The sequence below is a fragment of the Bos indicus x Bos taurus genome, chromosome 2, assembly GCF_003369695.1.
Source record: "Bos indicus x Bos taurus breed Angus x Brahman F1 hybrid chromosome 2, Bos_hybrid_MaternalHap_v2.0, whole genome shotgun sequence".
Taxonomy (NCBI): domain Eukaryota; kingdom Metazoa; phylum Chordata; class Mammalia; order Artiodactyla; family Bovidae; genus Bos; species Bos indicus x Bos taurus.
In genome coordinates, this window is record NC_040077.1 from 135,420,088 (window position 1) to 135,442,886 (window position 22,799).

Consider the following 22,799-nt stretch of genomic DNA (forward strand, 5'->3'; position numbering starts at 1 on the left):
CCACAAGGGCAGGAACTCTTCCCCCTTGCTGAAGGGAATGGTGAACGTAAGGGACGTGCCTGGGACAGACCCTGGCCTCTCACACAGGCAGACCCCATGGCAAGGCGGCTGGGGGCGGGTGTGGGGAGGCCCTCGGGGGCTGAGACCCAGGGGTCTCCTTCCCTGGGAGTCGATGGGCGTGGGTCCTCGGCCACCCCAGTCCTGTCCCCAGAGCGCCCCCAGCAGTGAAACACGCAGCCACAGCGAAAGCTGAGAAGATCAGAGACTGAAACGAGGACAAGGCTTTGACAAGTTTAAAACATGTATTTAAAATACAATTTATAAAATGCCTCATCTGCCGACTCAGGAGCCCGCGGTGCGGGTGGGGTGGGCATGCCCGCTGGACCAGCAGAGCAGGACGGCAGGGGACAGGCTCCCTCCCAGGCCCTCCCCGTTCAGACGCCCGGGGGCCACATGGCCGAAAACAGGACCCCGGAGGCTTCCAGAGTCTCTGCCTACCGGGGAGGCTGGGGTAGCCCTGCCGGCCCGTCCCTGAGCAGAGCGTCCCCAGGCGGGGCGAGCAGGGGATGGCGGGGCTGGGCAGGGCGGGGCGGGGGCCCTGGAAGGGCTGAGGGGAGCAGATCGGGTGTTGCCTCCTGCCTGCAGGTGGGGAGCACCCTGACTGAGTGGGCGGAGAAGGGCGGGTCACCAGGCCCAGACCCCCAGCTCCTTTGGTTAAAGGCTGACGTCAGAGTAGTGGCTCATGGGAAGCGGTTAGCTGGGAGGTCTGAGGCCTGGCTCGGGGGTCAGGGAGGAGCTGGGGAAGGGGACAGAACCACGGAGGCAGAAAGGGGCAGCAGCCTCAGGTTTCTGCCCCCTTCACCCTCCCTGGGGTTTTCCAAGCCAAAGCCTGCAGCTTACTTAAAAAAAAAAAAAAAAAAGCACTTAAGGAAAGTTACAGACAGCTACAAAAAAAAAAAAAAACAAAAAAACCCCACAAACACACACACAAAATCCAAACCGTTCTCCCATCTCCCCGCCCACCTCCCCCCAACACAAGAGTTTCCTATTTCATTTCTTTTCAAAGTTTTGCCCGTCACCTCTCCGTCTGGGGAGCCAGGGTAGACTGCTGGTGGGTGGAGGCAGGCACGCAGCGGGCAGAGCCCATCTTTGGCCGGAGGGAGGCGGGAGCGGCAGTCCCCACAACCTCCTCGGTCCAGACACCCGTCAGCCGGCCTCCTGGGCCCCCGCCAGGAGAGGGGAGCGAGGGCAGCTGGTCCCAACGGCAGGGCCCTCAGCACCTCTGGCCTCCCCACCTGCCGACCCCTGTACCTTCTCCAGCTGAAAAGGACAGTCTCATCTTGGGCCAGACACCACTGTCATGTGAGGGATGGACGCTGTCCGTCTCGGACGCGGAAACCTGGTCAGGGCTGCGGGGCCGTGGAGACAGCAGCTCCCTCCTGCCCACCCCGCAGAACAGCCTGTGGCGGCCCTCAGCACCCCGCAGGCTCTCACTGAAGCTGCGTCCAGCTCTGCGCATGCACCGTTTCCGGGCTTCACTCAGAGGTAAGCCTGTGCTGTGGACTAGCTGCTGACTCGGCTGACAGCTGACCTCCACTCCTAAGGGGCAGACGCAACCGGCCAAGGCTTGCTGGGCCCTGCTGACATCCCCACGGGGTGAGGTGAGGGCAGGTGAACCAAAGGCGGGAGCAAGCCTGAAGACCTGGCCCGCCACCGTGGCCAGTGCAAGCTGCCCCAACCACAGACGCCACAGCACCCGCTCCAACACTCATCTGCCGAGCAGGCAGGCCGTCTGGCTGGCTGAGGGACGCAAGGTGCAGTGCAACGAGAGAGATCAGAGAGCCTGAGAGGAGCCAGATGGTACGCACACAGCTGCTCTGGGTGGAGCCCGCTAAGCCTCTTCCACCTCAAAGAGCCAAAGCCAGTCTCCAGCCTTTAAGGACAGAGGGAAAACTGCCTTCATTCCAGGCCCTTGCTCTGGAAAAAAGGGATGGAGGGTAGCCTAGGCGCAGGGGGAACCAGTCTGTCATTACCAACCTCTGCAATGCACAGCTTGTTTTCCCCAAACGCACTCAGAATGGTTTGCTCCTAAGGTAGTGATTTCACAGGGGAAGTGTCCTGGGTACAGTTACCACGCTGACGCCATCGACAGCGATGGCGCCCCACAGACACGCGAGAGTTAGTTCTAAGTCTTGCGCGGCAGCAAAGTCCACCTACGTTCTGCCCGCACTCAGCAGGAGGCTCAGCATCCTGGAGTCAGACTGTCTCCGGGCTTCCCTTGTGCTGACAGCGAAACACTGAGCAAGTTTCGCAGCCCTTCTCCTAACGCCGGGAGCCGCGGCCTCACCCCCGCCGCCTTCCAGAAGCAGCCAGCCTGGCTGGCAGGGAGCCACCCTGAGGGGTTTTGGAAGGGGACGTCTGTTCACCGTCTCCATCTCCCAAAATACTAGAGGTGAGGGGCTGGCACCCTCCCCAGGCTCTCTGAGCCTACAGAGCTAGCCCAGTCTGCAGGCAGGGCGCAGAGGCCCTGGGCCGTAGCCGGGGGAGGGAGGTACAGGCGTGGCTGCTCCTCTGTCCTGGGGGCTGCAGAGCCCGGCCCCGGCTGGGCAGCAGTAGGAACACAGAAGCTAAGCTCACCAAAGTCCTATTGGTTAATGTTTCTAGTGAATTTCCCAGAAACACTTTTAAGTAGACTACCAAACTACCCTTTCTCAATTAAAAATTCATTAAACTGCTAAAACCTCTCCCATGCACTTTTTTTTTTTTGCAAATCAAATATTTGTATAAACAAAAATAGGAAGGAAAGAAAAAAAAAGGATATTTTCCCATGGAACTTGCTTTTAAGTGATGAAGACACGCACTTGAGGGTGGTGGACGGGAGTTCTCATCTGCGTTTTGATATCCCAAATTAACGAGCATGATAAACTTATTGCTGGCACTGGCTTCACCCCAAGTAGCCAAGGGGCACTGCCTGACTCTCTACTCTGAGTCCCTGGGGGGGACCCCAACCCTCCTCTAACCCCCACCCTTTCCCTTTCCATTGACTGGGGACAGCCCTTGCAGACATGCCAATCGCAGTGGGAAGAGGGGGAAGGGAGGTCACAGTGCATGGGGGTCAAGGTCACAGTGGGCGGAGCAAAGGGGATCACAGTGCAAGTCAGTCGGTCGCTCCCTCTGCTCAAGTCCAGCGGTCTGCCCCGGCAGTGCGGCCTGCAGCGGGCGGCGGCATCCTCGGCAGCCCGCGTTTATCTGCGCTGTTTGAAGCCTTGGGACCCATCAGGACCCAGAGGCTGTCTGATCACATTGTTGGGCTGCCGGCTGTCTTCCGGCTGGGAGATCCGGGTTGGCCTGAAGGAAGAAGACCAGAGGGAGGCCTGAGAAAGGGCAAAGGAGAGGCCCCCAGATCTTAAAGTCAACTCCTGCATCTGGGGTGGAGGCCAGTGGCTCCCGGCCGACTCTGGCCCCGTGAGCCTGCTTCTCTCTCGAGCACACCCGGCACACCTCCACGCTGGGAAGCCCCAGAGAGCAGATGGGGCGGCCGGCCCCTGCTCGCTAGCGCCCGCAGCACTCTAGAAGAGGCGGGGGCAGTGCCCCAGGGCCCCTGTTGTCCAGGGGCAGTGACAGTGACCATGGAGAGCACGTGTCCTGCAGACCTTCAGGGGCCAGGCTCCCCAGAGGCCGGGCTGAGGCTAAGACCTCTGACCGAGGCTCAGCGGTGACCCCGCGCCGCCCCACCGCTCCTCTCCAAATCACAGGGCTCATGGCTGACTCATAGGACTGTGAAGAACTGAAAGAGAATGGACTTCTACTCCTTTGCCAAATGAGGGCTTAGAGGACAGAGAACGGGAGTCCATCAAAATAATGAAGGCACGGTACAGATTATTCCAAGCCTCAGAATACCCCCTCCCTCCCAAAGAGGCTTCTCGTAGTTAGAAAGAGGATGTTTTAACAAACACTGCTTTACCGGGAGGTGACAAACTTACATAATGCAACCTCTAGAGCTGCAGAGGCAAAAAGGCCATGATTAAAAAAAAGAATTGAGAAAATTCACAAAAACATCAGAGCGGGCCATATGAGACCCAGAAGATAACATCCACAACTCACTTGCCATTTAATTGTACAATAAATGGATAAGGCAGGCGATCATCATCCCGTTTCTCGGATGAGGCGGTGAGGACACAGAGGGTTAGGTAGGTCTAAGCTAAGCAGAAGGAAGCGGCAGAGGTGCGCTCAGAGCCGGCCAATGTGACTGGAACCCGCGCAGCGCGAAGCCCCGCCCCGCAGGCCGCGCTCCTCCCCCGGGGGCGCGAAGGCCACACTCACCGGTCGAGGATGGGCTTCTCCTGCTCCTCCTCGGGGCTGGCGCTGCCCAGGATCCGCTTCCGGGCCTCCGCGTACTCCGCCTCCCGCTGCGCCAGGGACTTGACCGGGAGGGCCGGCCTGCTGGCGGAGTTGGGGCCGCTGACCACACCGTTGCTGGTGGGCCTCTTGAGGATGCGGATCTGTGGAGGGGGCCCCGCGGGAAGGCTATCGTCCTGAATCACAATGGGCACTTTGGGAGGAGATTTGGATTTCCTGCTGACGAAGAGCAAACACAGCCTCAGAAGTCCTGTCTGCGGTGAGGAGGCCCCAGCCGGGCCCCGCTTCACCATTCCCGCTCCCAAGCCTATCCATTAGTCTCTGGCCTCTGACCAGACGCTGAAATTCTCACTCAAGAAGGGTTTCGCCAAAGAGCAAGCTTGCCTATTAAGCTCACACAGCCCCAGGTCTGCTCCCCAGACCGAACCGCGGGCGAGGGGGGCGGGAACACCAGCTCACTCGGAGACTTCTCTCCTCGTGTTCAGCACAGTCACAACCACCACAGTGTGGCCCCGGTGGCAAAACATCTCTTGTCCAGAATCCATCGGCCTCGGTTAGAAACCCCAGCTTCCCTACGCAGACCAGAATGTAACAGGCTGGTAGGTGGGAGCCCCTTAGCTTGGGGGTCGGCAAAGCATTCCCTCCCAGTCGAGGTCCCAACATGCCCTCAGACCCGGGTTCCAGGGGGCCGGGCCCGCCGCCCTGACCGGCATCTAGGCGGGACTGGCCACACAGCCCGGCCTTCTGCTGAGGGGCCTGGGCCTCCTGGACGCTGGCGGCCCCTTCGGAAGAGCTCCCGAGCTGAGCCCCTCCCGCCCCCGCAGCAGGGCTCTCCGTCTGCTGGATGCGGCGGGGCTGCGGTCAGGACGATGCAGACGGCGCCTGGCAGCGCTCCAAGGAAAAGCACCGCCCACGGCTGGGGGCGCACGGCGGGCGTGTGCACACAGGGCGGGCTGGACAGCAGGGACAGTGGGGAGCGAGGGTGCAGGCGGGCAGGGCCACGAAGACCCTCCCCGAGTGGTCACCTAGCTCCTCCTCAGAACCGAACAGCCCCAGGGGCCTGCTTTCAGGGCCCTGTTCTCAGGAGGGGTCGGGACCGGGGTGGGGGCTGCCGGCCCGGGGCCTGGAGCGGGTCTGGGGGGCCAGGGCGCTGTGACCAGGCGCGCAGACAGACGGGGAGCCGGGAAGCCAGCGGCGGGCAGGGCCCCCCCGGCCCCCGGGGAAAACTAGGCAAGCCCGCAGAGGCCCTCTCCTCCTCCCCGCGGGACGCTGACAGGTCAGGTCAGCAGGGCCAAGACAGACCGCGCCATTCAACCTGTACCTGCTCTGCAAACCCACTGCCTCTGCTGCCTGAGTGGGGAAAAGCGATCCTTAAAGGTCTTGAAGAACTTCGAGAACCTTTTCTTCCCGATCCCCTCGTGATGCCAATCGTGCAGGGTCCAGGGGACTCTCTTGCCCGACCCCCTTGTGTCACAGAGAAGGAAAGTGGCGTCCAGGAGACAGCGTGCCCACACCTCAGTCAGCCTCCGTGCCCACCCAGCCCTGGCACCACCCCCTCTCTGCAGACCGCCTCACAGGGGCCCGCTAACGCAGCACGCAGGTGACCACTCCAGCCTCACTCCCACAGCCGCCGTGTCTGACCCTAAAGGAAGCGCTCGCTGCCCACGAGCCTGACCTGCCACACCTAACGGCCAGCTGGAGACGCCACTGACTGCCCAGCGCTCACAGCAGAGAGCGTGAGCCCTCAGACCAGACAGCAGCCTTACCTCTCCTTTTGTGTGATCTTCAGTTTTTTTTCCAACCGTCTGTCTATTTCCTAGAGGAAAAAAATGTATATAAAAAGTGGAAAAAAATCTCTCTCAAATAAAAACTTACGTCTTTATTTTCAGAGCCAGGGGCAGCGTCCTCTGTGACCAGGGACGACAGTGTGTCCTTAAACTCTTGGGTGCAGCCCTCCCTTCACGAGCCTCTGGGGCGTGGGGCCCTGACTCCTTGCAGGTTCTTCCCCCTGCATGCCTGAGGCTGTGGTGAGAGTTCTAGACCTCATCCTTCAACTGGGGTCTCTACACGGCCTCCAACCAGTCTCCTGGTCGCCAACCTGTCCTTCAAAGAGCCATTCACATCAACTCTGCAAACATGAGCCAGCCTGGCTCACGTCCCCACTGAAGACGCTTCAACTGCTCGCCGGTCCGGTCCAAGCCCTACGCAAGCCTCCCGCACGCATGCCTTCAGCTCCTATTCCTGTCACACCAACCACAGCAAAACCAAGCTGGCCTGTGCCGTAGCCCGGTGTGTGGTCCGCCTGCCTCCAGGCTCGGCCCCCTTGGAAACTCCCAGGTATCCTGCAAAACACAGCTTGAGCGGCTGCCTCTCCTCTATGAAGTCTCCTCTGCTCCCATACCGGTCATCACCTGCTCCTCAGATGCACGCTCTCCCTTCATAAGCCGTGGATCACATATTTTACAATCATTTTTTTTTCACTTGTATGGACTAGAACTCTGAGACTAGCAGCTAGCAAGAGGCCCAGAACAGAAGAGAAGCTGACCCTCTGCACAGCAGGATGGAGTTGGAGTCCTCCGAGCCTCAGCACCAGGAACCACAGGCTGCCTCCAGAGCCTGGCGTGCGAGTCTGCACATGCGGGACAGGGAAGCGGCGCCCAGCACAGCCCAGGCTCCGGGCTCCTCAGCTGTCCCCTGTGTGTTCTTAAAACAGGTCCCATTCAACCGTGTTCAGGGAGGGCAAGACCATCTAGCTACTGGAGAGGGGCGCAATCATATGCAAAATTACGTACTGGTTCTCAACCTGGGGTGACTTTGGTACATATGGCCACCTCTGGAGACGTTTTTCAGGTGTCATTACTGGACGGGAGGTGTGCTGGCATCCAGTGGGCTGAAACGGCCACCAGGACCCACTGAAACCCTCCAGTGCGCAGGGCAGCCTCGAAGCAGAGACCATCCAGCCCCAAAGGGCAGCAGTGACGAGGCTGAGGAGCCCTGGCCGAGTGAGATGGGTGGGTTTTCAAAGGACTCTAGTACTTGCAAAATGTTAACAACGATGGCCTTAGTGAACAGTTTTTGAAATATTTTCTTCAAAAACTTCAGAGCCCAGAGCTGGTTTTCACAAATTATGTCCTGAAATATAGTTGATGGCTACAGTTCAAGCTGGTTAGCTGTATTGTTCAAATCTTCTACAATCTTATTGATTTGTTTGAAATATAGACTAAAATAATCAATAATTACTCCTTTTAGTACATTAAAGCTTACCATTGTAAGTGACAATCTCTATCTTAAAATCTATTATTTCACATCAATAAAGCGATTCCGTTTTTCTTTTGGTTGGTATCACCTGGAATGTGCTTTTCCCCCTTTTACTTCCCTCCATTCCTTATTTTTGTTTCCTGTAAGCAATATGAAGCTCGCCTAATGACATGAAGCTGAATCTAAACGGAATCTGACACTGATATGACTGATGCTGAGGTGTGTTTAACATGTTTTATTTTTATGAAAGACTCAAACTATATTTGCTGCTGCTGCTAAGTCGCTTCAGTCGTGTCCACTCTGTGCGACCCCAGAGACTGCAGCCCACCAGGCTCCACCATCCCTGGGATTCTCCAGGCAAGAACACTGGAGTGGGGTGCCACTGCCTTCTCCAATGCATTAAAGTGAAAAGTGAAAGTGAAGTCACTCAGTCAGGTCCGACTCTTAGCGACCCCATGGACTGCAGCCTACCAGGCTCCTCTGCCCATGGGATTTTCCAGGCAAGAGTACTGGAGTTGGGTGCCATCACCTTCTCCGTCATGTCAGACTAATGCCCACCAACTTTTAAGGGCTTTTCACAACTAACTTGCAGTTTTAAAGTTTGTGTCATTTTGCTACAATCTGAAAATGAGACTTCCTATTCAAGTTCCTCCATCATAAATGTAAGGTTTTACATCCACGGGATTTAGATGTCTTCAAATGGGTCAGATCAAATGCCTCTAGAGGCGGGCAAGCACCCACACTCCCTCTGAAGGGAGCACAGTGGCAAGGGGAGGGGCTCCGAGGGGCCAGGGAGAACTCATCCCCGCAGACAGGCAGCCGCGCCCAGGAGGCTGACTCCGCTGCTTCAGAGTGATGAGAAAGCTCTGCATGTTTAAACTTCATTCCAGGGACTCTTGCCTGTACATTGCTCTGAGGACCAAATACGAGGCAAATGGACCTAATAACGGGTTAGCAGGTTTTTAAAAGCACTATGGGAAATCCACATGGCGGTGACTGAATCTGAGGGCGCCGTGCAAGGCTTCCCTTTCAGGAGGGCGTGGCTCCCTTTTTCTCCAGGGCCCGTGGGAAGACAGAGACGCTGCCCAGGCCCAGCACATGAGCCTGGTGGAGGAAAGCCCTTCAAGAGGGAACAGACGGCAGTGCCTCAAGGCTGTCAATGCACCTTCCCTAACACTCCCTTTCCGGTCACACCTACCCTGTGTGAGCCAGAGTGGCTTTCTCTTTCTCCGTCAGATGAGGGGAAGGTGCTCAGAGAGGTTACAGAGCTGCCCCACAGTCCCAGTGCAGCCCCAGAACTAAGGCCTCTGGAGGCCCACCCCGTGCTGCCGCCCCCACACTGCTCAACCCCTGGGAAAGCCAGCAGACACCGAGCTCCGCTTCCTTCCACCCTCTGGCTCCTACTCTGCCCCCGCACCCCAGTAACTAATACACGCATGAATCCCCACGGCCTCGGGCAGGACAGTTTACCGGGCTGAGGAGGAACTCCGCCTGCAGTGGGGAGGACGGGTTCTGACGCCGACAGCCCTGGTGGAAAGCGGTCCCGGCCGCCTCGGCTGGCCTGCTGCACCCCAGCGCACCCAGGGCCGTCTGCAGGGGGCGGGTGCTCTGCCAGCAGCTGGAGGGGGCCCCGCATCTCCCACTGGAGTCTGTCCAGGGGTCGTGAGTCCGTCCATTCTCTCCCTGGACAGGCCCATGCAATCAGTCCACTCTCCGGCGCCGGCTCTGAGGAGCTGGAGCCAGTGGAAACTTCCCTACAGGGCACACTACACGGAGAACGCTGGGCTCCGCCAGAGAGGCGGCAGCTGAAGGGCTTCCGTCGGCCTCATGAGGCCTGAGGAAGCGCCTGGTGTGGGCCCCAACGAGGCATCCAGCCCGCTAAGGGCACCTTCCTCTTCCACAGGGATGCACACAGGCCCGGCCCAAGGTCAAGACTCGTGTGTGAGAGGTCCAATCTCAATGGCTGGTGAAAGAAACCCATAAGCTCAGCACTGGAACTCGACTCCGAGAGAGGAAGGCTCACTGGGGCACAAGGCAAGTGTGAGGGCATAAGCGATCACGGGCAGCTTCTCCTTCCGAAGAGCTCTGTTTTTTCTTAAGCAGCACTGAACAGATTCCAGAAGATGATGCTGCGTCTCCTCTCTCTGGGTCAAAGTCCCACGCGAGGTCTGCTGTTAGCGAGCACAGGTAGCGCTTGACCCGTGGAGCTGCACCTCCACAAGAGCAGCCACGCTGCCTGGTCTGCAGGAACAAGCAAACCAGGGAGCGAGCAGCCTAGGGCTGGGGGGCCACGAGGAGCCACCGTGGGCAGCAAGCTGCTCCTGGACAGACTGGTCCTTAGGAGAGACAGAAGGGGGGTCACCGCCACGGACGGGTGCAGTGAGACGTCAGGGTCTGCAAGTTCAACACACCCGAGAAAGACGCACAGCGCCACTGGCTGCTGAGGCCCTTAATCTTGCGAAGGATGTGCTCGTGTGAACCTCCAGCAGAAAGCTGGGGGTGGACGCACAGGAGCGGAAGGAGACGCCGTGAACAGTCTCAACCGTGACCCAGCCAGAACCTCCCAACAGAACGGAGGCCCAGCACGTGTGTGTGCGCAGACAGACGGCGGGGAGAGCCCCGCTCCGTAACACACAGATGCACACGGCGAGGAGGGGAGAAGGAAGGACAGAGGCAGACGAGAGAGGCAGACTCCTCCGGCCTTGGTGCAGAGTGCAGGAAGGACGGTATCGATACAACCGTACGTGGCAAAAACAGACTTCACCACTTCACCTAGGGATGGCCAAGCCAAACCCAGGCCCTCCGCTCACCAGGCGGCCGACACAACTTGCAAGAATCTCGGTACCAAATGGAGGCCTAAGAGGCCCTGGCCCTGCTCAGGAAGCACCGTCTTTTCATCAGCATAGTTACGATGTAAGGGGCTTTTTGAGCACAAAGTGTCTCTGTCAGTTGCCATTTCAGAAGTTGGTATCTTCTGACTCTCCTCTCAAATTCAAGGCGGAATGACTGATCTTGGGCTCCCTGTGAACTGCTATGCCCCACAGGCTCACGTAGTCCAGCTCTCCAAACTGGGAACCACACACCTGCAAGTAGACCCTGGGGGGATCTGAAGAGACAGCGTTCCTCCGAGAAACAGAGCCTGACCGGTCGTGATGAAAAGTTGGGAGAAAATGCCATCAAGGAGTGGACGGTGAGCCCACCTTCCAATGAGCTCTGATCCCTGGACTTGCACTGCAGCCGGCAGGGTCCACGCCGGGCCCAGCCTCTCTAGGTGCCGGCGCGCAGACCACCTCTGCCAGCGCCTCCTGGGGGCAGTCTCCCCAGCAGCCCCTGTGTCTCCACACCACACACCGGGGGAGTCTGGCTCCTCCCTCGAGGGCCTCGGTTGCATTTAGGAGTAAAACAAAAATAACTCGCGGGTAGTTTCTCAGTCGCTAAGTTGTATCCGACATCATGAACTGCAACACACCAGCTTCTCTGTCCTTCACTGTATCCCAGACTTTGCTCAAACTCACGTCCATTGAGTTGGTGATGCCATCCAACCATCTCCTCCTCTGTTGTCCCCTTCTCCTGCCTTCAATCTTTCCCAGCATCAGGGTCTTTCCCAGTGAGTCAGCTCTTTGCATCAGGTGGCCAAAGGATTGGAGCTTCAGCATCAGTCCTTCCAGTGAATATTCAGGGTTGATTTCCTTTAGGATTATGTGGTTTCATGGGTGGAACCAGCAAAATCTGGTCTAAAGCCAGATAAAAAGGTCTCCCTAACTTTTAAAGCACATCCCTGGCTATTTCAAGTCCAGATATGCAATTCACAAAACCTTTTCCAAACAACCTTCATATCAACTTTAGTAATGGCGCTTCATCCCTGCCTTTTTCCTCCACATCTCGGGCATGGTGGTGACAAGGTCTTGCCCCAGGGGGGCTGGCTGTCTCCAATGCCTCTGCTTGCCCCAGCCCCCGGTTCACTCCAGGAAGGAGGGCACCCACAGTCACCTCCCCCAGGTCTGATTTTACAGCGATGCTTCAGGATCCCTGTCAGGTTCAATAACAATAACTCCTGAGCAAACACGATTGGGTAAATCAGAAAGAGCAAAAGGCAGAATTCAGAAGTTGAGCGACAAAGAAGAGCTTTGCAGCGCAGTGAAGCCATCAGGTGCCTCTTTAACACAGACTCGGGTGGTCTGTTTGAAGGTTCCATTTCCCAGCAGGCATTCCGCCTTCCTGTTACTCCCGCACAAGGAAAGACGCTGCACTCTAATTGCGTGGGTCACTGTCGGGCACAGGATGCAGTGCTAAAGCGCCCTCCCTAAGGAAATCTGTGCTTTGTTGATGTATCTCAAGGCCGTTTTCCTTTTGCTTCACTGTGATTAAAAAAAAAAAAAGCTGGAGACAAGCATTTACGGAAAACCTAAAACCTGCCAAGCAGGAGACGAGCTAGCAGCTGGAGACTGAGATGAGTAAGGCAGTCCCTGCTGACGGGGAGCCCCGCCAGGCAGAGGCAGATCAACCACGGGTGCCCTGGGAGCACAAACATTGTCAGGACAGAGGTGAAGCTCAGGCGAGCGGCAGAGACTTAAGGGGGAGATGCAGGCGAGAGCAGGGGAGAGAGAGTGACGGTGAGGACAGAGGGAGAGAAAGAAAGGGCCCCGAAGAAAGACACTCCTTAAACAGAGGCGCTCAAATCTCGAGAGGCATCTGATAACGGACCCATCTCTCTAACCTTAGACTAGGTTTAGAAAGTCATCTGAGATTACTTCAGCTGCGGCCAGCAAGGTTCTTATTAGCTGGTATCAATGCTACTCAAGAAGCTACGGCGGAACACTAGCTGTAACTCCTGGGGCCAGCAAGAGATGGACTGGAAGAAGTCAGGGGCAGCAGGAAGCGCAAAGGGCTCCGGGCGGCAGGCAGCCAACACCAAACAATTTCTATTTGCTTGGAAGGGAAAACCACTTCCTGCTTTATTTCCCCAGTTTCACAGAGCTTTCTGGATCCCTGCGCGCCTGACCAGAAAGGGGGAACCCTTTGGGCACGCTCTCCTCTGCATCAGATCCAGCTGGGCCACTCTGTGCGCAGGGGTGCTGCCGTACCGGCTGGGACACGCTTGACACGTGGCTGGTCCAAACCGAGAGGTGCTCTAAGTGTCAAAGACACAGCTGACTTCCCAGTCTCAGTTAAAAAAAAGTGTAACACAGCTCATTAATGTATTTTCAACATTGTTTATATGTTGATTTGATACTACTTTGTATATATTGAATTAAAAATACTAATTTCATGTGTTTCTTTATACTTTCCAAATATGGCTTCTAGAAAACTTTACATTACCTATGTGGCCTGCAGGATACTTCTGCTGGGTAACACTGCTTTAGACCTGACCTTAGAATGACAAGTCTCCCTCCTGTCCATTTCGTCTGTCAGCAGCTGGTGACTGAGTGCCTGAAGGACCCAGGAGGCATGGTGTTCAGGGGTATGCAACCCACTCAGCTGGGTCCTATCTGTGTCAGCGTGAAGCAGCAAGCACACACTCAGCGTCCAGGGTCTGGCTCGGGCCCTGCTCTGGGCAACACTCCCCACCTCGCTTCAATTCAGCTCTCTGCGCTCTACCGTCCCTCCCAAACTGCCCTGCCCTGCCGCTGAGCTTACTGGTGAGTCCCAAACCTTGCTCACCTCAGCACCGCTCAGCGCCACTCAGCGCTCCTTCCCTGCGGCATTTTTAAAGCTGAAGTAAGCTTTTATCAGTAGAATGGATACACTGTTTTCTTTACTCAGCCTCCCAGACACTGCGCTCCCGGTGGTTCCCTCTCACGCTTCGAATCTGATTTCTTCTATAACAAGATAGGTTCCTCTTCCTCTCCCGATCCCTTGAGGTTGGGGAATTTGCCCCTTCTGTGTCAAGGCTGGCTTATTAAGTGGCCTCATCTAGTCCCAGAGCTTTAAAATCATCCACATACACAGTCCCACTTGGATTTCGAAAGGTACCTCAGCCTACTGTGTCCAAACCAACTCCTGATTTCACCCCGTCACGCAAACCTGCTCCTCCCACCGCATTTCAGCAAGTCCGGTCTTCCAGGGCTCAGGCCAGACTTTGGACTCGCCTCTGAGGCCTCTTCACACCCACATCAGCAGACCTCGTTGGTTCTATTTCCAAAATGTATGCTGAATTTTCTCAATGCTTCTGCTGCTGAGACCATCCTGGTCTCAATTACCAGCAGTATCCTGATTCTTCTCTGTGCTTCCATTCTTGCCCCTACAGTTTGTTCTGCGCAGAGCACCCAGAATGATCTTTTTACTCCTGGATAACTTTATTTAACTCTTCACTAGGCAAGGTAGATTTTATTAATCTATTTTTACACATGAAGAAAACAACGCTGAAAGGTAGTGATGAAACAAAAATTTTAAGGCACGATAAAAATTTAAACAGAAGCTTCCCCTGTCCGTGGGGTCTCCCTGCTCCCCTCCAGCGTGCACCGCCACCTGCATATGCACGAACCAGACCTCAGTGGCAGGCGTGCCTGCTCAACCACGGACACCCCTGTTTCCCCCTGGCATCAGGCACGCGACTCCTCAGAAGACAATACTCCTCTGTCGATCGTGGAAGGGGTGAGAGTGACCACCACTCGCCCCGGTAGGTACAGACATCTCTGGGGAACTTTACGTATTATGCCAATACGCTGATTCCCTTAAACCCAAGGGCTGGTGCAGAACAAACAGGTCAGACAACTTGGGGAGATAACTGGGCCACACCTGATGGAAGTTCTCAGCTGAAATACTTACTCACGACCTTGTTACCTGCATTGTGCCTATTTCATAAGATTATCATTTTTTAAACTACCAAATGCGTGACTGACCCTTCAGTACAATTAATGATGACGAGGTCACTCGAAACAACTGGCCACAGATATGGTTCCGCAAGAGGAACGGCTGTAATAGTCTAACCCTGGCTACAGGAAGCAGCAGCTAGAGGAACCATTTCCTGGACCATCACAGCCTAGTAAGTCAGGCAGGCCAGAGGTGTTTAACAGGGCTGAGTCCAGTAGCACATTAAATGGCCTATCAACAAAATCGCCACCTGACCTGGAGATGGGCATTCCCAGCACTCCGGGCAAACTGCTCATAAAATGCCTCCTACAGCTTGGCTCAAACGAAGACCGAAAGCAAAAGGGGCTGTTCAGTAAAGAATGTTGCCCCCCACCCTGTTCTACAAGCACGCCGCTAGGCAGCCAGGTCTCCACGCCCTCGGGAAGAAAGCAGGGCGGAGGTCAGGGCGAGGCCCTGTGCTCTGGGGACGCGGGCAGGACCGGTCCTCAGGCAGCTACCTATTTTCAGGAGAAATGTTCACCGAGCCAGCCTCTCGCATCGCCCCACACTTGAGAAAAGCACTGAAGGCCTAACTAAGACACCCGTCCCTCGAGAGCAGCAGGACCGACGGAGCCGTGTGCCCGGACCACACACAGCCCTCAGCACACCACACGGCACCTGCCCCCACCTATCTGAAACTGCTCTCAGAGCTGAGGCTGACTACAGTCTTCAAGTTGGCTAGAACAACATTTTCCGTTAGATTATCGATAAATTGTTCACTCAGTAAGTAGTGACTTGTCCCCAAATCACACCTGGCACTTGAACCCTTAGCCTACCTCCTGATTTCCGTCCTGCCACGGATGCAGAAAGCGGGTCACTGACTGCCCAGGGCAACCTATCCTTTCTTGCTCCTTTTTATAATGAAGACAGCAAGGCTTCTCTCCCAAAGGAAATATCAGACCTACAGACTTCGGGGGATGGAGCAAAGTCTCTATCGCTCCCCCACACCAGGTTTTATTCAAACACCCAAAGGTACCCTCACCACAGGTTAGTCAGGATCACAGGCAGCAGGGCAGGAAGCACAACGGAGCAGGTGGGCGCCAGGGTGGGGCCGTGGGGAGCAAGCAAGGCCAGGGAAAGGCGTGCAGATCCAACATTCAGAATGCAACGCGCATCCCCAAGCAGTCCACAGGTTACAGGTTACCAGAGGTCGTCAGTGGGAACTACAGATACAGGAGCCCGAGAGCCGAGCTGTTCCATTTCCCCAAGAGGTCTGAGCACGTTATTCACATTCTCTCTTTCCGCTTGGCCAGGTGTTAAAAAGTTATTTCCCACTTATAATCAAGATTTCAAGGCACTCCCTGGTGGTCTAGTGGTTAGGACTTGACACTTTCACTGTTGAGGGCCTGGGTTCAATCTCTGGTCGGGGAACCCACAAGCATTGAAGCACAGCTCAAAAAAAGAAAAAAAAAAAAAAAAAAAAAGATTTCAACCAGCATCTCACAGTCACTGTTCTTAGCATTACAGCTAACAGCAGCACTGTCTTTCTGGCTCTTGAGCACTGAGTTCAAGTTTCTCGGATACACAAAATGCACCAGCTCATCATCCAGGCTACAGAGGAACGAGGTCAATCCCAGGCAAAGGAAACACACAACTGCGAGGGAACCAGCAACTACACACCTTAGGGCACTGAACTTGTTAACTCTCTGCCAAGAAGCAACAGTAAACAAACAGTCTAGAAAGACCCTGACGCACAGGCGCAGGGTGCCAGCAGCCTTGCTGGGACTGCCCGTGGGAGCTCCTGCCCCACACACGCCACTGGGTCACGGAGACGGAGGGCACGCGAGGTGCACTCCGCCTGCCCCGTGACGCGCCCTCAGGAGGCTGCCTAAGGAGCCCTGCCAGGACTGGCCAGTGGATGTGGGAGTTCACAGGTTTACAGGCTCTGTTCATTCACCAGTCAGACATGCAACTCAGCAGCAGGAACAGAACGGACGGCTGGAGGGTCAGAGATGCTTTTATAATCCAAGAAGGCCAGAGCACAGGGGCTGGACATGTGGCTCTCAAGGTCTATGAAGAGTAACGCCAGTCCTGACTTTTCCAGACTCTAGTCATAACTGTCCTGCAGAGTCTCATCTAAGGATCACATCCCTGAAGAATGCCATTTTAACTGCATTTTAACAATGTTTACTATTCCTTTTAGAAAGGAAAGACTGTTTCCTGTGTTCATTTTGTAAGGGAAAGAGTTTTGGGTGTGGGGGAGAGGGTGACTTACTGTGAGAGACAGTTTTAAATGCCTTACCCTCAGGGATAAGATTCTTTATGAACACAGAGACCACCGTTAGGATTTGTTGCTAACTTCTGTGGCTGCTGGCTTTAATCTTTATCCTGCATAGAGCTGAGCTGCGTGGTAAGGAGAAGGATGCTTGGTGGAGGCGAGCAGAGTTTGGAAACCACTTGGGAAGAGCAATCTCTATAGTAACCACTTAGGAAAAACCAATTTCGTTCTGTATTTTGGCCACAGATATAAGTAGCTAAACTTCATCTCCTAGGAAACCAACAAGTCTGCAGCTCTTGTGACAGGAGAACAATTTCTGTGTCCGTGGAAAATGTGCAGGAAAGAACCCGCTCCGCTTGTGAAGGCAGCCACCGGATACGGCCTTGACGGACACGAACCGTGGGGCCACTGCGGCACAGAGGGGACAGTGGGAAAGAGGGCTGGCTCCAAGCAGACTGGAGCCACCAGATCCAGACAACAGTGCCTCTTCTCTGGACGGATTTTACCAAAGCTCTGGAAAGACACACAGGTCCTGTTGCAGAAGGAAAAGCAACTTTCCAAATTCCAATCCACAGCAACCATGGCAGCTCTCTTGTACACCCAGAGCACGCTGGGAACAAGACCCCTGTGCAGCCCCAAGGGAGAGTGCTGAGCAGTTAGGAGTGAAAAGCTCATTATTTTTCTCCGAAACCACAGTGAAACATCTTTTTTTCCAGAGTCCCAGGCACAGACTGCTCAGCACAATCACGTCTCAACCAGCCAACCGCTTTATAGAAAGCCCCCTCTGAAGACATCAGTCCCGCGAGCTCAGTCTTTCCGTAAGGACCAGAAACAGCGTAGCAACGGCTCCTTGGCCAGGGCGCACCTGGATCTGCGCTCTCTGATACCACAAATCTCAAATGCCTTCTTTACTGTAACACAGACGGAAGGAAATCGGCACCAGGTAGCCCCCAAATAACTAGTATTTGCCCCCATCCACACCCAGTGTACACCCTCTACGATGACAGCAATTTCAGGCACCACTGAAGACCCCGAAGTGAGGCAGGCAGTCTTGCTTCAGGGAGAATGGTCTCTTCTCTAAAGAAAGCTAAGCAAATCAAAGTTCTCATCTTTTAAATTAAAACCTGACTATGGGGACTTTCCTGGTGGCCCAGTGTTGAAGAAGACACCTTCCAGTGCCGGGGACCTGGGTTCAGTCCCTGGTCAGGGCACTAAGATCCCACACGCTGCAGACAACTAAGCCCACACAGCGCAACCAGAGAAGCCAGCGCACAGCGCCACTGAGCTGCATTCCAGAACCGGAGAGGCCCTCGCTCCGTAACCAGAAAGACACGCCGTACGCGCAACTAGAGAAAGCACACGCCAGTCAGAGCAAGTGCAAACTCACCCCTCCTAAAAAGAGACAGCCTCCAACACTCTGCTTTGCTTTCGGGACAAAGTCCAAGCTCTCCAGAGCCCTGCACCAGGAGGCTCTTCCAGATCGTCCCCCGCATACCTCTCAGGCCTCAGCTCTTTCCCGTCTGCCCCGCCAATGCCCCGCCCTCCAGCCAGAAGAAAATCCCGTAGCTCTGCTAATGCTGCATTCTTCTCTCACTGCCTCCTTGCCTGAGTGCACTGGTCCCACTCTACCTGTCCTCCCAGACTTACCAGTGCTTAATTCAACTGGGCCTTGGAATCTTACTTTGGGCATCAGCTTCCCTACAAGACTGTCTCTGATCCCAGCCCCAGGACCCAGTCTATACCTCCTCCACAGAAAGTGCTGCCTCCTCGTCTCCTCACTGGACTGTGCCTGGGACCTGGAACACAGCAAGCATTCCACGCTCACTGACACCTTACCAAGACTCACATACCACACGATATCCCCAAAGGGCTAATGTTCAGATGACTGGCTCAATGAGAGTAGAAAGTAAATATAAATTCCTAGTCCAGAAGACCACTATCCTTGAACTTAAGATACACTTTCTTCCAATTAGCTACATGACTTGCCCTTACAAAAGAGAATAAAAGGCAACTTCTGAGAGGCAATGAAATGAGAAAGGTTGCCAAAGCTCGATATTAACTACCAGTTCAATTCCACTGATGTACCGTCATCCTTCCCCTAGGACTGGGTTAGCTCATTGCCAATAAGATGGAGTAGACTGTATCTTTTTGGAGTGTCTAAACAAGTGAATATAAACCTTCAGTCAAACGGTCAGAAATCTGAACCCGCATCCATTAACTAGCTTTTAGAAATGTTTTCATTTTTAAACTTTTTCCCTTCTCCCTTTTCTTTCTCTAACTTCTATCCCATGCTTGCACAGTAATAATTGATCAGTACCAGATGTCTTAAGAATGTAATGTCTTAAAAATGTAACCTCTGATAACATCACTGATGCACAAGTCTGTTATTTTCAGAACGAGATGACCTTTGCAGGTTCCACACCCGGACCACCAGGTCACAGACCACTGGGTAGGAGGCACAGACGGCCTGGCTCCCGGAATGATGATTAAGAAATATCAGAACAGAATGATTAACCGCCAGCTTCCCCTCTCTTTCCCCTTTAGAAACTCCTAACTAGGGGATTCCCTGGCAGTCCAGGGACTGGGACTCTGCGCTCTCACCATCGAGGGCTGGGGTTCAATCCCTGCTTGGGGAACCAAGACCCCACAAGCCATGAGGCACTGCCAAAACAAAACAAAAAATCCTCCTATGTAAAAAAATCAGTTGGTGTGGATCTGAGACTTGTCTCCCACTTCCTTGCAATCAAGTCCTAATTCTGTTGCAAACACCCTACTTTGCTGCAGCCTGGGAACATAAGCTCTTTTCATATTGAGCAAACTGTTAACCTGATTTGGGGGGAAATATGAAGATTACAAACTGCACTATTTGTCCTCGAAATGTGCTTAAGATAAGGACACAACTTAGAGTCTGAATCAACATTAACTCAATTCTACATGTTCATTTCTCCCAAAGGCAGTATATTTTTAAAGAATTCCCTGACGGATTATAAGTCATATTTTTTAAATTGTCTTTTCTCTCTTTTGAGGCTGTAACTCCTTGGGAGAATAGGTAAAGGGACAATTTTATATCAGGTAAGTGTTCACTATACTAACTAAAAGCAAAAAGCAGTCTATTTACAAAATATTTGAGAGGTTTCTCAGGCAGTCTTCCCCCAAAGGACACAACAGAACTTGATACTGAGTGTTCTGAAAATAAACCGGAAACAATGACCTCAGATGTCCTGACAAACAAGGAAGAAATTCTAGCAGGATGGCAAAATCTTTGTGGTGTCGGAGAGCAGGAATCACCAAAAGCCTCTACTTTCAAGGATTAGAACTCTAGATTACATAAAGTTTAAATGCTCACGTTTAGAATGAGTCAACCCCCATTTGCTAGCCTCGCCGTCCATTTTTTTATTTTGGCAAGGGGAGGTGTGTGTGTGTGTAATTTAACTCTCATTACCATATCGCAGTTGACAGACAGGGTAACCTGAAGCTAAGACTTTTACACACTCAGCTGGCTACATCTGAGAAACACTGTATAGTCAGTTTCCCTATGATACAGACATCACGTCTCATCCCCGCCTTCAAAACTGCATTTACAAGACTCTAAATCAAATTCGCAAAGGGAATCAGATTCAAGGGAGCCTTCAAGTATAAGTCCAAAGCAAACATATTAAAAATAAAAGTCAACGCCCAACTCCCAAACAGTCCATAGATCTCCAGGTGGGAGGCAGCAGAATTCGAGAGAAAGAATCCAGATTCGGAGTCAGACAGGTCACATCCCAGCTTCCGGATTACTATCTGTGTGACCCTGAACCAGATAGGTTTCCCTAAATCTCAGTTTCCTTACTTATCACCCTACAGAGGATAATACCTCTACAGGGCATTTCAGTTACATAAAAGCCATATAAAGGAACTCGCATTTTGGCAGTACTGCTCATGATGTCAGTGTGACAAGGCTGGGCTCCATTTCTGTACCCGGCACTTAAGAAAGGTTTAGTACAAAGAATCCTGGATGAGCACCTGAAAGATCCAAGTTAGATCTGACATCTCTGGGGTCTGTTCAGCGACAGAATTGCGAGTGGGCTAGCTTATCTCTAAGCCCTCTGCTGCTTCTCAAAGACTAAAGCAATACTCAATTTCTGGACCCAACATTCATTTTTTGTTCGTTTTCTTCTTTAACATGAGAAACTCATGTACCTTTGAAACAGGTGAGGAAAAACAAAGAAAGGACAAGATTCTCAAGAAACTTATCATTTGAGTCACATTCAAATTGTAGGCCAAACTGTTTCGGAGGGAGCAGCAGGAGGGGTTCTGAATGATTCACTCACATTCGTAGGCAGTAAACGCCTCTACCGGAGATTGTGAATTCTCTGGCACAAACTCGCTGCTGAGCACGCCGTCTAGCACAGAGCAGACACTCCAAACTGCTTGTTGAACGAATATCCGGCCGGCTGACACCTGCTGCTCCTCATAAAAATCTTTCCATTGCTCTCCTTACTCAAGTCAAAATTCAAGAAAGATGGTCTAACAATTGTACTCAATACCTTCTGAACGAGTTAATTCTTCAAATCCTCAATTATGCTAAGTGAGAAACAAACACCCTGAGAGACGCTGAACCACCACTGGGAAAAACTTCAAGGCCAAAGATTCAACATTAAGGGAATGCTAAGGGAGAGGTCCGTTTCTCGGCCTCCTCAAGGGCTGACAAGCACCCTCAAAGCTTGGGGGGAGGGGGAACCCAGCTGCTGTCGTTCTACCCCGACTTCCCTCCTAGCTCAGTCGGTAAAGAATCTGCCTGCAACACAGGAGACCCGGGTTCGATCCCTGGGTCGGGAAGATCCTCTGCAGAAGGAAATGGCAATCCACTCCAGTGTTCTTGCCTGGAGAATCACATGGACAGAGGAGCCTGGGGTCGCAAGAGTCGGACAACAGAGCGACTGAGCCACACTCGGCTCTCCACGCCCTCCCTATTCCCGATACACAGAGCTCCAGGGGGATGAACAGACACCAACACGCGAGCCCCAAAAGACCTCCACACCTTCACCAGGGTCACCACGGACTCACACACTCTGAAAACGCCAAATTAAACACGAACCAAGTCGAACTGGCTGCTCCAGCTTGGGATAAACTATCTTCGCACAGCTTGTGGAGGCAAACAAAAGCCCCCAAAGCAAAGTATCGAACGGTCCATCTCCGCTCCCCGCCGGGACAGCGGCTGCCTCGCGCAGCGCGCCCCCACGCCCGGCGGCCACTCTTCCAGGTCCTCCCGGGGCTCGCGCCCACGGGAGAGGGGCTGCCGCCGGGGCTTTCGGCGGTTCTGCCGCGGTCCCCGGGACCCCGGCCTGCCCCGGGCGCTCCGAGTAAAACTGAAAGAGGAAAAAAGCCCTGACTCGCCCACCGTGGCGGACGGCACAAAGCAACGGGCACTTCGGCAGAGTCGAGGGTCCAGAAATGACTCCGTTTCCTCCCGCTCTTCTCCGGGGCCCCGCCTGCCGCCCCGGAGCGCGCACCCCTCCCCACACGGTGCGTCGCTCCCCATCAGAGCACATGAACTTTAAAATGGTGCTCTGGGCGCGGGGTGGGGGGGTCCGACGGGGAGAGGACGGACCGTAGGAGCCCGGGGCGGGCCGGCGGGCGCCCGGCAGAGAGGCCCCGGGCGGCGGATGGGGCGCCCCAGTGGCGCGCACGTCGGCCCGGGAGCAGCGGGGGCAGGAGGCGCACCGGGCCGCGGTGGAGGGAGAAATGGAACGCGGCCCCTTTAAGAGGCCTTCGCGGCGCTCGGGGGCCAGGGGCCTCTCCTTCATCCCTGGCCCGGCGTGTGGGGCACTTCCTTGGGGAGAACCATCCCCAGACCCGCTCCCCGGAGGCTTCCCTCACGCCACGTCCCGCCCGGCCCAGCCCCGGGGCGGCGGCTCCTCCTTACCCCGCTGTCTGCCGCCTCCTCCCAGCTTTCAGCGACCTCCTCATCTTCCATCTTACTCGCCGCTTTCCCTCCTCCCCCACCCCTCCGTGCGCCTGCGCCCTGAAGCGCGTCTCTGTCGCGGGCGCCTGCACGCAGGGCTTTGCTCAATGAACCCCGCCCCCTGCCAAGGCCGGAAGAGGCTCCGGTCCAAGGCCCACGATCCTC

At 54.6% G+C, this 22,799-nt stretch overlaps 1 protein-coding gene across 3 annotated transcripts; it reads right to left on the bottom strand.

Moving 5' to 3' along the window:
- Positions 1-283: 283 nt before the first annotated feature.
- SZRD1 (SUZ RNA binding domain containing 1) lies at positions 284-22,749 on the bottom strand. 3 transcript variants are annotated; one of them, XM_027522544.1, is made up of 4 exons: positions 22,596-22,749; positions 6,126-6,175; positions 4,324-4,578; positions 284-3,348 (listed from the first exon to the last, which is right to left on the bottom strand). In XM_027522544.1, exons 1-4 carry the CDS (start codon positions 22,644-22,646, stop codon positions 3,246-3,248), a joined length of 459 nt encoding a protein of 152 aa, XP_027378345.1. In that variant the 5' UTR covers positions 22,647-22,749; the 3' UTR covers positions 284-3,245. The 3 variants fall into 3 exon arrangements, with proteins under 3 accessions (XP_027378345.1, XP_027378353.1, XP_027378335.1); XM_027522552.1 differs by having other exon boundaries at positions 4,324-4,575; positions 22,596-22,693; XM_027522534.1 differs by lacking the exons at positions 284-3,348; positions 6,126-6,175; positions 22,596-22,749 and adding an exon at positions 21,768-22,589 and having other exon boundaries at positions 4,488-4,575.
- Between the last annotated feature and the right edge of the window lie 50 nt (positions 22,750-22,799).

Coding starts and splice junctions, on each gene's coding strand:
- SZRD1 (XM_027522534.1), bottom strand. CDS start 22,476: ATGAAGGAGAGGCCCCTGGCCCCCGAGCGCCGCGAAGGCCTCTTAAAG. Junction 4,576..21,767: donor GGAGCAGCCAGTTCGACTTG/GTTCGTGTTTAA, acceptor CTTCGTCAGCAG/GAAATCCAAATCTCCTCCCA.